Genomic DNA, 11,146 nt, shown 5'->3' with positions numbered 1-11,146 from the left:
CCCGGATCGACATAGAATAATAATTCTTCTATTTACCCCTACAAATACTGTAGAGTATATTGAATTATTTTGCATACGATTCATTCATGGTATTATTTGTTGTTTCGATACACTTTTTAGATAGTTTGGAAGCAAATATAAACAAATAAGCGAGTAGATCGATAATTTGAGTAGATCACAGACACGAAAATTCAGAATAATATATCCGTTTTAGTGTAAATAGCTGCAACTAACCCGCTACACATGCGTTACAACAACGTTCGCATTCGTAACGAAGTTGGAAGTTAATTTGCAGCCATGGCGTCGAGCAGTCGATACTTTTGTGATGTCTGCAACTTGAAATTAATTTCAGGTAGCATTATGTGTAACTGTAAAATGTACAATTAACACTTCAATCACAAGACTAGTCCTAAGCTAGGTTTCTCTACTCGCGATGAGTAGGCCAAGCATTCTCTAGGCCTATGTTAGGCGTAGACATAGACCAGGTCCTATCTATATAGTATATATAGTATGTGCCAGGCCTTCCTCTAGATTAGGGCCTGGCTTAGGACAGGCTGCGTTAGACTAGCCTAGGTTCAGCAATATCTCATAGCTAACTACCCTGTGCGACTCATGTTTAAGTAAGTTTTACTTTATATATAAAAGCACGAATGGTGTCATCCCTCTCCGACAGGATTTATTTAAAGATCATGGCGGAATTTCAGAAAATTTTGTCCACAAAATTGAACGGGTGGTGCGCGAACATTTAAAAAGAGTGGACACATTTTTAGTACGGTACTACTTATATACGTATATGCGGTTGAACAAGCACTGTTCCTCATGAGAACATTGTGGGACTGGCTGCAGTTTGACACTTCGGTATTTATTGTAAGCCTAACGTTTGAATAATATGTACTTGGTCCATATTTTTTAGAGTGGTGCCAACATTTAAGCATGGTGCAATCTTTGCTTATTTTGCCTAAGCGTGGCAGTCATTTTTTTTTTTTCGCCCAAAGCGTGGTGGACCCGCCACCTGCTTAAGTATAGCTGGCGAGACCCCTGGGTGTAAATATATGAAAGTTTAAAAGTGCATTAATTGGCATTGTGGCCTCCTGTTAGTGTCACCTGTCATTAATGGTGTTTAAATTAACAAGGGACAAACAAAACTAAAAAGAAATGTTTTTCCCCCTCAAATTTAAAATAATATGATTGTAGGCTTAGGCCTAGATAATTTTATTAGCTGTGGATATTGTTCCAATGATTTATGACATGATGTTGGAACAATATCCATTTCCAATTTAAGGTTTACTCTGTTTTGGATGGGGCTATCAAAGGCTTGTAAAATTACCCTCCAACATTTAAAGTTTACGTTGTAGCCAAAATATATTCCAATATTCTTTTATATGACTGATAAGCTTACTGTTTACCTTTCACTATTTTCCAAATTTGACATGAAGATAAAGCAATGGAAGAACATTTGAAAGGCAAGAAACACCAGAAAGTGGAAGAGGTGACAAAAATGAGGCAGAATCAAGCGGAAAAAAGTATATTTGTTGGTAACCTAGTGAAAAGCATGTCGGAGATCGAAATCACAGATTACTTCATGAAAGTCGGTTCAGTCGAAAAGGTGATCATGGACAAAGAAAAGGTGAATACAATATTGAAATAGAATTGTGGTTGGGAAATTTTTACCCAAATCAAAGACTATTTCACATTGGATTACTATTCTAAGATCATCAGTTTCAGTTTCTTTTTAACATTCAAATCACAGCCAAGGCTGAATTTACAAAAAAAAATCTAAAAAATTAACCAAGCATTAAGAGAGGAATGAAAGTTCTGTATGTGAGAGGTATGTGCAAGTGGAGTTCCTGAATCATAGTATACCAGGGCTACGATTGGCAACCTTTTACTCCTTAGGACCCAGAATTTTTGCCATAGCTTCCCATGACCTAAGACCTTCAGTTATCATAGAAATGTCGTCCAAGAATTAAAATATACAACCAGTGTGATACAGTAGAACCCTAGTTCGAGACACTCCTATTCTGTGGACACTTTTCCGTGAAATGAGGAGAATTACATTTTTTAACACTCAACCAACCCCTATTAAGGGGACACCTCTAATAATGGGATGGAACACAGTATCTCGGTGTGCCAAATGTTCAAATCGATTCATATTCAACCCCTAGTAAGGATTACATTTTTTTCATTGTAAAATAATAATAATAATATGATGTTGGTCTTATATAGCGCTTCATGCATAAAGCCTCTAAACGCTTCACATTATCACAAAAACTATGCAGTCTAAAAAAAATACATATCTTTTAACTTTATATTTTGACATCTTTTGAGAAAAAAAAACTTCACAAACCAGAATGTTTCACCTGAATCCTTAGTGTGAACATCAGTATACTGTAGGCCTATCCAACAAATCTTGTCAAATTTTACCCATAACCATTGGGATTTTTTTGTGAATATAGGATTCTTATCCATATCAAACATGCAGCCTTTTTTTTTTTAGTCGTTACTCTATATTTGTGTTCCCTGAATAGGGGTATCCCTATTGAGGGGGTCCAGAAGGCGTCCTCTTAATAAGGGTTCTATTGTATATTGAGGTACTGTAGTGTCTCGTAACAACAATATATTTGATAAGCATACAGAGTGTCTCAACAATATAACAATTCTGTAAGTGTAATACCAGAAGGTGTATTTTTTTGCAATGTCTATGTTTTTGTTTGCTTGCTATTGACAACTTGACTCAGAAATGTAAGATTAAGTTATTAAATGAATGACTTCCACCTTCTTCTATCACCAGCATCAATATGCAATAGTTGAGTTTGAATCGAAAGAACTGGTTCAACAGGCTCTAGCCTCCAAGAAACACACCATCGGTGGCAGAAAAGTTAATGTCAAACAACGAGAATGGAAGCCATATTCAAAACCAAAACCACCACATAAACACCCCTCAGCTAAATCTACACCAAGAGGCAATGCAGATGACGCGGTCATTGAGTCGATTGCAGCAGTGGACAGTGTAAGCATTCTGTTTGTGTCTTCATATGCTGTATGTTAGCCTGTATTCATCCTTTTTGCCTATACTGGATTCCAGTCCCTGAATTTTGTCTTATTCAGTGAAAATGCTTAAAAATAAATTGATTTTGGCACCAATGGCGTTCCATACTATACTTTTTCTGGGTTTAGTCTAATTCCATCCAAATTCAACATAACAAGTTTCTCAACATAAACATATGCTGGTGGCATCAATCAATATTCATAAATTAGAGACTTGTGGCAAGTCTACCTTTTTGCCTTGTGAAAATTTAAACTTCCAGAAATGTTCATCTTATTATTGATTGTGATGGCACAAATGTAAAAAAAAAATTAGTTTTATTTAATTTGAAATTAATTTGACAATTCATCAACATGATTAAGAAAATATTACTGATAATGGACCTCTCTGCTAAGCCCCGCCCCTTGGATATCGTTGCTAAGGTCTCGCAAAATGACTGTAAAAACATACGCACACCTGTTCTAATTGGTTAGTGGCTCAGTTTGTTGACACTCTGGAAAGGTCTATTCATTATTAAATTATTTTAATTATTAAATTATTTTAATTATTAATTATTTTAATTATTTAATTAAAATAATTAAATAATTAATTATTTAATTATTATTCATTATTTAATTATTATTTTAATTATTTCAATTATTTATTATTTATTTATTCATACTGCACCATTTGCAACTTGATTTAAACTTGTACGATTCAGAAGCAATTTTTAAATGGTTGATCTTTTAGGTTGCAGAGCAGATGCATGGTCTTTTGGCAAGATTACAATTGTCTCCAGAAGATGTCAGTCTTCGCTACTTGATATGCCGCCTGCTCCAAAGTGTATTCCAAGAATTTATGCCGCATGTCTCTATCGCTCCATATGGCTCATCGGTAAATAGTTATGGGGTCAAAGGTTGTGATCTTGACCTTAATCTGACTATTGACAGTAGAAGTCTGATGTATCAGTTCTCGACTCCACTGGCTGAAGATGAGGTAAGCCAAATAATCTGAACAGCATCAAACCATTTTATTTCCCTTCGTTTGTTACAGGGGCAATTTTAGCATTACATGATATTATTGATTTTCTAATTGATTCAAGTCTGTGAATTAAATTTCTCAATTTTTTTTTCATTCTAGACTCTTGAAAAAATAGACAAAACAAACTTGAAAGAATTTAACGAAGGTCAAATGCTTGATCTCACTGAAGATGGTGACAGCGCCACCATGGAAATGATTTGTAAAATAATTCGTCAGCTTGTACCAGGAATGAAAAACGTACGAGGAATTCCATTGGCCCGCAAGCCTGTTGTCAAATTTTGCCATTCTCAATCTGGTCTAATGTGTGATATTTCCATAAACAACAGGTACTCTATAGTTATTCTTGTCAACTATCTATATTTCATTTTGTTTAGTCCATTCATATACAGTATTGTAAACCTATTAGAATTTGGATTGCAATTGTTTTTGAACAAATAAACATTTAAAAAAAAAAGGAAGTATAATACATACTCCAAGTATTGAAATGCACTCCATCATGTTGGGATTCAATATTTCAACATTAATTTATGTCATCGTTTACAGTAAACATTATATATATTAACACATTGATGGCTATGCATGGGTAGTCTCATAGGACAGCATATAAAATATAAAGGACATATACACCCACACACACGCCGGACCTTGAGCATTTTTAAATAGATGTGTGCATTATATAATGTCCACAGACTTGCTTTGCGAAACACAGAACTGGTTTCATTTTATGGTAAACTACATCCAGTTGTGCGCCCTCTAGTGTTTACCATTCGACAGTGGGCTAAAGTGAAGCAGATTGCAGGCAATGTTGGAGCAGGACCGAAGCTTACAAATTACGCACTCACTCTATTAATAATAACATATCTACAGATGGAAGAGGTCAAAGTGCTACCATCAGTGGATGAATTAGAGGCTGCTAATGGTAAGTACTGTATTGTGTCAGGGGTGTATATAAAAAACAAAGGGGTGGATTTTATACTGTACAGGGAGGAGGAGGGGGGGGGAAGAGGACTATGAGATGTAATTGTAGTGATAATGTCAATATTTTTGCAAAGTATTTATTATTTTTAATGTTTTTTTGTTGCTGCTGCTGCTACATCGATGACATAAAATGAGAACTAGTAGATCATGTTAAGGTCTGACATCCCATCCTCTCCACAACACATTCAGTTTAATTCAACTTTTTAGTAATTTTATTATATCAGGTGGTTACGAATACCTGTAATTATCTTGACAGAGAATGGTGAACAGATTATTGATGGTTGGAATTGTTCCTTCAGTCTTGATGTTGATGTGCTTAAATCTGTTCCAAAAAAACAATCTATTGGTAAGTTATAATTACTTTATCACATATCCATTGTTAGTTAAACCATGGTTAAACTGAGATTATTTTTTATATTGATTATTCTCATTTTTTTTTTTTTTTTGCAGAAAACCTATTGATTGGATTTTACAAGTTCTATGCAATGGTTGACTTTTCAAGCAATGTGATTTGCCCAAGGAAAGGGCAGATAGTGCCTGTACATATATTTCAGAAGGAAGCAAGTGGACTAACAAATGAGTTCAAATTTGGTTCTTTGAATGTGCAAGATCCTCTGGAACTGAGTCACAATGTAGCAGGCAATGTTAATGAAAAAACCACCAAGAGGTTATCAGGTGAGATCAAAGTTGCCCAGGTGGTTTGCCAATCGAAAAAGTTTTCAAAACATGATAGTGAAAAAAGGTCATGGGGATTAATGTTGCTGCTAAAGGAAGGAGCAGGTGGACCGCTGAGGACTGATGTTGTTGGTTGTTTGGAGGTAGCATTCCACGATTGCTCATTCTCTGAAGGGTTTAGAAAAAAATGGGAAGGCAACAGTGATGGCGCCCATAATGATTGGTCTCACCAGATGGTTGCATTTTTTAAAATGGTTTTACACGATGTCTTGAAATTTGATTGCCATGTTGTGTCTCCCCTTCAGAAGGAAAACACCACCCTTGAAAGTTCAGATTCTAAGGACAAGCATCACTCAATGGAAGAGATGGATATCAATAGGTCAAGAGCTGCACTGAAAAGAGATCTAGAAGATGATTCTCCTCTGCCAACCAAAAAAATAAAAATTGACAAAGAAATAGATAATGAAGTTGATTGTGAAAAGGGTTGGCGGGATTCAGAAACAAGTTTTACATCTGATCCAGGATGTTCTTCTGAGGTTTCCAGTATTTCTCCAGATGGAAATGATAACCATGCAGCAGACATGGACGTGCAGTCAACAACATCTTCTGCAATCTCACTTCCAGGTGAACATCTCTTGACTTGTTCATGCAAAGTCAAATTTCCGGTCTGGATTGGTCGAAGAAAACTTAGACGAATTTTAATGAAGTTACCAGAATTTAAATCAAATATCTTGGCACTAGAAAGTGCTGTGACATCTAAGGTCATTAAAGAACAAGACCTCATGGGTGATGTTAAGTTTACTTCTGGTTCAATGGGTGTACAATTGCATCTGAGGAAGGTATTAGAAAATGGTGACTGCAGACTTATGCTCCAAATGGTACCAGTAACAGAGGAAGCAGAATGCAAGAGTTTCTTTCACTTTTTTGAAAATTTTTTTTCGAAATTGTTGTCAAACCATGTGTTCCAGTAAACAAATTAAATCCATCATTATATTCCAACTAAATTATAATGGAGTATAGTGTAGTTGCTTAAAACTGGTGGTAACCATTGTGTATGAACTTAAACATGGAGACCTATTCTGGTTCTATGGTGTCAAGCTGCTTTTTGTTCAAATCAGTGGTACAGCATAGCAATGTCTTTAACAGACATCTATCCTGTTGAGAGCAGTGGATCATCTTTCAGTGTACTGCCCAATTCACTACCAGGGGTAGCATTGCAGTGACACGGGTCCCCAGCCCAAATTTCCTAGTCCTGTTTTAATTACAGTACTGGTGCCGTATATTCTCACGCATAAACAATGCTTAAAATAGCAAATTACAATAGAAAAACAGGGGGTCATCTTATATGCACAACACATCAAATTTTTTATCGTGTTTGTCTTATGTGCAGATTGTCTGTGACATGTAAATTTACTACTGAAATGAAGCTAATTTTAAATGTGGGAAAATAAGATTTTGTTGAACATTTAAAAGCCCATAAAATGGTATTACTTGGAAGGCAAGCCCTATGTTTGGCTTTGTTTTTAGCCAGCTAGGTGTAAATCAAGACCATAAAAGGTAGTATTTCTGACAGTAAAACAGGGGTCCTCTTGTACGCCCAACAAACAAAGATCGTCCAAAAAATTGCAGGTCATCTAACATGTGAGATTATACGGTAGAACACATTGATTTTATTTTACTTAATAATTTTAAATACAAGATAAGTGGAGACACTAAAAGTTATGGAAGATTTTAGAAATGTCTAATATTTTATTTGTATAAAATATTTTATTCTCTGGAATTTTTAATTACACATCTTTTTTAGGGGAAAAAAATCAAGAATTATACTTTCTGTTCTAATGCAAGACATTTTTGTTTCATTGTAATTCATTCACATGGTAACAATTACTGGACAATGTACTTCAGATCTTCTCCATCTATTGTAAATGTCACAACAAGTGCCCTCTTATCCTTTGGATTCTTTGCACATACTATAGATCCAGTTAACAAGTCTCCTAAAATATACAAAGGAAGAAAAATATTTCATTATGGAGTAATAATTTTATTTGTATTTTTAATACTTACTTAAAAATACTTTCCCCAAAAAGGGGACTGCTGTTTGGTTGCTTAAACAAGTTTAAAAGTAGAAAGCCAATACATATTACACAATAAATAGTTGTTATTTTTAAGGAGTGATTCTATACCATTATAAGAAATATTTTATTTTATATCCTAATTTTTTACTTGCCCTTTTTAAGTGGTATTGGCTTCGGAAGAGTGAACACAGTTTGCTTCCAGTGAGTTCTTTCATTGGTTGGACTGCAGGAAAACATTACCTGTAAATTACCAAGTAAAACATTAGTAATTAAGACTAAGACAAACTGGGATAAATAAGGACAAATTATTTGGGTAAACTTACAGTTTTTCTGCAATGCTTTTCGAAAATGACATCAAAATAACCAACAATTGCCTGAAAAAAGGATAAATGTTGTATTCTGTTATTTTTTTAAAGAAATGCTATAACTTAAATAAGAGAGAAGTAAATAGAATTACAGTATTACACTACTAGCACTACAGTTATATTAATTTCTTAAGGAAACCTCATTAATTTACTTGATAGTATTTTTCATAAATGTGCTAATAACAAAAAAATAATGAATGAAACTCATTCACTTTAGTAAATATTCTTTTCGGCTACAGTATGTATACCATACAAAATAAGAGAAATTAATATTAGTTACTAAGTTTAATTGATTTACAATTTAGACCTTTTTAAGCAAATATCGTTGTACAGTATAATAATACTATTTCTATGTCATCTATTTGTTATGACTATTGATTTTATATTATATTTATTTGCATACTGTTACGCTGCCAGTGAGGAACTAGTTTTTCAGACAATAAACGTTTTATTTATATCTTGAATCATCATTTTTATAATACTTTCATTTCCTACAGTACAAAATATACATGAGATAGCAAAAAGATGAAGGATGTTGAGAATTAAGTATTTAAGCACTTTAAGGGCACCAAAATTTAAAGTAAATAGTAACTGTAATAAATTATACAAAGCATGACTCACTGTGCACTTTGAATCCCGCTGAATTTCTAGTTTAAAGTTGGAAGTGAAATCTAAATCTTTAACATGAATACTGCAAATATCAACACACTTTAAAAACAAAAAAAAACTTCATGTTAAAAATTTTTATTACCATTAACTTTATTTTGCCAGTTTTTGGACAAACAAAAAAATTGAACCAAACAGTAAATTAACATTCTTTCAAGGTTAAATTACACAAGCCATGAACAAGTTTAGCTAAAGAAATCTTTCCCAGAGTAGATAAACCTGATTTGAAGAACTGAACCTTGGTTAAATTTTCCCTGAATGCATGCTACTATTGTGCATGCATTTTCATGACATCTATTCATGATTAGCATCACATTACAGTATTTTAACCAAGGTCTCAGTTGTAAACAGTAGTATGGTTTAGTCCAGATCAAGTTGACCTTCATTATGGTCAAAATTAATCCAGTGTGAGCAATCGCATCCCTGTTCTCCAAAAGCCATTTTCGCCATCAATTTTACAGGTAAAAATAACTGACCAACTAGTAAAAATGTTGAGATTGTAAAATAATAAAACCACTTATTTGGCCTAGGTTGTCTAAGCTAGCCTTCTTTCAATAAATGAACGTCATTCCAGTCTATACCTTGGCTATGACTATTATGTGTTGTTGTTTTTCTAGTCATTAAACCCCTCTCAAAAGGCATAATGCTTCACACTGAAGCTGTGCATAGCTGAATTTTTATGGACTAATTTACCAGCAAAAATATTTCAATTGGGAGAACACTGACAAGGCATTAGTCATTATTCTAAAATTATTTGCAAAAATAACATGTAAATGGGAAGCTCAAGAATAGCTATAAAGGCATCTTATATTTTCTACTATAATTGAATGTCAAGGTGTAAAACAATCTAGCTTAATATGTTACAAAATGCTCTGTGATAGGCTCAATTGTTTGTTTAATATTTTGAACTTTAACATGGGAATGTGCTGTTCAAACTACAAGATGGCTATTGTTTATGTGGCAAATATGTTGAGTAAGCAATTTTCTTAACCAATGAATGAGAGATGATGAAAGTAAAAAATTGAATACAATAGTACTAAAAGCATTATAAATACCTTCACCATGCAAGGATTTGATATAACAGTATCTCCTTTTACATACTCAACGCTACTTTCTTCCAGTACACACGATTTCATGCACGTCATTTTGAACCCATAAACATCATTCCAAAAATCAACCTTGGAATGATGGTTGTTTTGGTCATCAATAGCCACAAGACTTATTGTACATAGATCAGGATAAACTGTGAAAGAAAATTTCATGTACCATCTTTTGTATTTTGTGCAATTGTAAAGTAATTACAGAGCGGCATATCTTAGCGATGTTGTTGTGAACATCACCATGTTACCCTTTTTAAGATTTAAACATTGTAATAAAAAATTAAAAGTATTATATTTAAACTAAAAAAAATGTCTACGGAGTATAACAATTTAATCTCTTACAATATAAATTGAATAAGAATTTATTTAAATAAATCAAATAGCACACTAATATAAGCTGTGGCCTTACCTGCACCATCTGGTTGAAGATATTTGTTTCGAGCAAAGAGTACAGAATCCAACATGGATTCAAAGAGAAGAAAGTAACCCATCCACTCAGATATAATGATATCAACCTAAAAATAGCAACACACATAGTCAGATGTGGTAAAAGTTTTTTTTTAGTTTTTAATGTTTATATATAATTTTAATAAAAATAATTTAAATTTATTACTTAAATAATAATGTTTTAAGTATATGATTACCAAATTGTAATATAATTGATAAAATAACAAACATAAATACCTGCTTTACTGGAAGTTCAACTTCCTCCACCTTGCCTTTTATAAGTGTCACCACATTCTGAAGCCCATTTTCTCTGGAAGAATAAAGAAATATCATTATTATCAAATACAACAAAGCGTAATTTGTTATGCACCTCTGAAAACTGCTCATTCCTGTAATACAAAGGCAGTTGTACCTTACTATGTCCATTGCTTGGTAGACAATTTCTGATTGGTCAATTCCAATCACATGTTTAGCTCCTGCTTTTGCTGCAAACATTGATAAAATTGCAGTTCCACATCCAACATCTAATACAACCTACAGAAGAATAAAGGAGTTCTTAAGTTATACCCTTTGAATGGTGTATTAACAGTTTCAACATTCAGTATTCAACATTCAATATAATGATGCCTCACATAGTTTTTATATGCCTCTTTGTATTATTAAACAGTATAACATTGTTACTCTGTGATCACAACACACACACACATATATATATATATAAACAAACCACATATTTCGGATAAGGCAATCAATTAATTGCCTCACCAAAAATGT

At 33.4% G+C, this 11,146-nt stretch overlaps 2 protein-coding genes across 3 annotated transcripts in view; one reads left to right on the top strand and one right to left on the bottom strand.

Annotated features, from left to right (window-relative positions):
- The window catches only part of LOC117122635 (speckle targeted PIP5K1A-regulated poly(A) polymerase-like), a 33,822-nt gene extending 25,199 nt beyond the window's left edge, over positions 1-8,623 (top strand). The window contains exons 2-9 of one of the 2 annotated variants that reach the window (XM_033268302.1): positions 248-352; positions 1,437-1,627; positions 2,792-3,010; positions 3,776-4,021; positions 4,166-4,392; positions 4,756-4,985; positions 5,301-5,390; positions 5,495-8,623. In XM_033268302.1, the coding sequence (XP_033124193.1) occupies positions 298-352; positions 1,437-1,627; positions 2,792-3,010; positions 3,776-4,021; positions 4,166-4,392; positions 4,756-4,985; positions 5,301-5,390; positions 5,495-6,690 (2,454 nt within the window). In that variant the 5' untranslated portion in view covers positions 248-297 and the 3' untranslated portion in view covers positions 6,691-8,623. Of the gene's footprint in view, positions 1-56; positions 353-1,436; positions 1,628-2,791; positions 3,011-3,775; positions 4,022-4,165; positions 4,393-4,755; positions 4,986-5,300; positions 5,391-5,494 lie in introns of those variants that run through there. The other variant, XM_033268303.1, reaches the window with a different exon arrangement.
- LOC117122636 (protein arginine N-methyltransferase 3-like) overlaps positions 7,367-11,146 on the bottom strand; it is a 6,550-nt gene continuing 2,770 nt past the window's right edge. Inside the window, exons 7-14 of the mRNA XM_033268304.1 lie at positions 10,785-10,906; positions 10,610-10,682; positions 10,335-10,440; positions 9,881-10,068; positions 8,781-8,867; positions 8,118-8,168; positions 7,947-8,034; positions 7,367-7,713 (exon numbers count right to left, since the gene is read on the bottom strand). Coding sequence (XP_033124195.1) covers positions 7,604-7,713; positions 7,947-8,034; positions 8,118-8,168; positions 8,781-8,867; positions 9,881-10,068; positions 10,335-10,440; positions 10,610-10,682; positions 10,785-10,906 — 825 coding nt within the window. The 3' untranslated portion in view covers positions 7,367-7,603. The remainder of the gene's footprint in view (positions 7,714-7,946; positions 8,035-8,117; positions 8,169-8,780; positions 8,868-9,880; positions 10,069-10,334; positions 10,441-10,609; positions 10,683-10,784; positions 10,907-11,146) is intronic.

Source organism: Anneissia japonica, unplaced genomic scaffold (assembly GCF_011630105.1).
Source record: "Anneissia japonica isolate Jap-2015-1 unplaced genomic scaffold, ASM1163010v1 scaffold287945_len1679841_cov205, whole genome shotgun sequence".
NCBI lineage: Eukaryota > Metazoa > Echinodermata > Crinoidea > Comatulida > Comatulidae > Anneissia > Anneissia japonica.
Note: the sequence above shows the minus strand (reverse complement) of the source record. Positions and strands in the feature narration are given on the sequence as shown.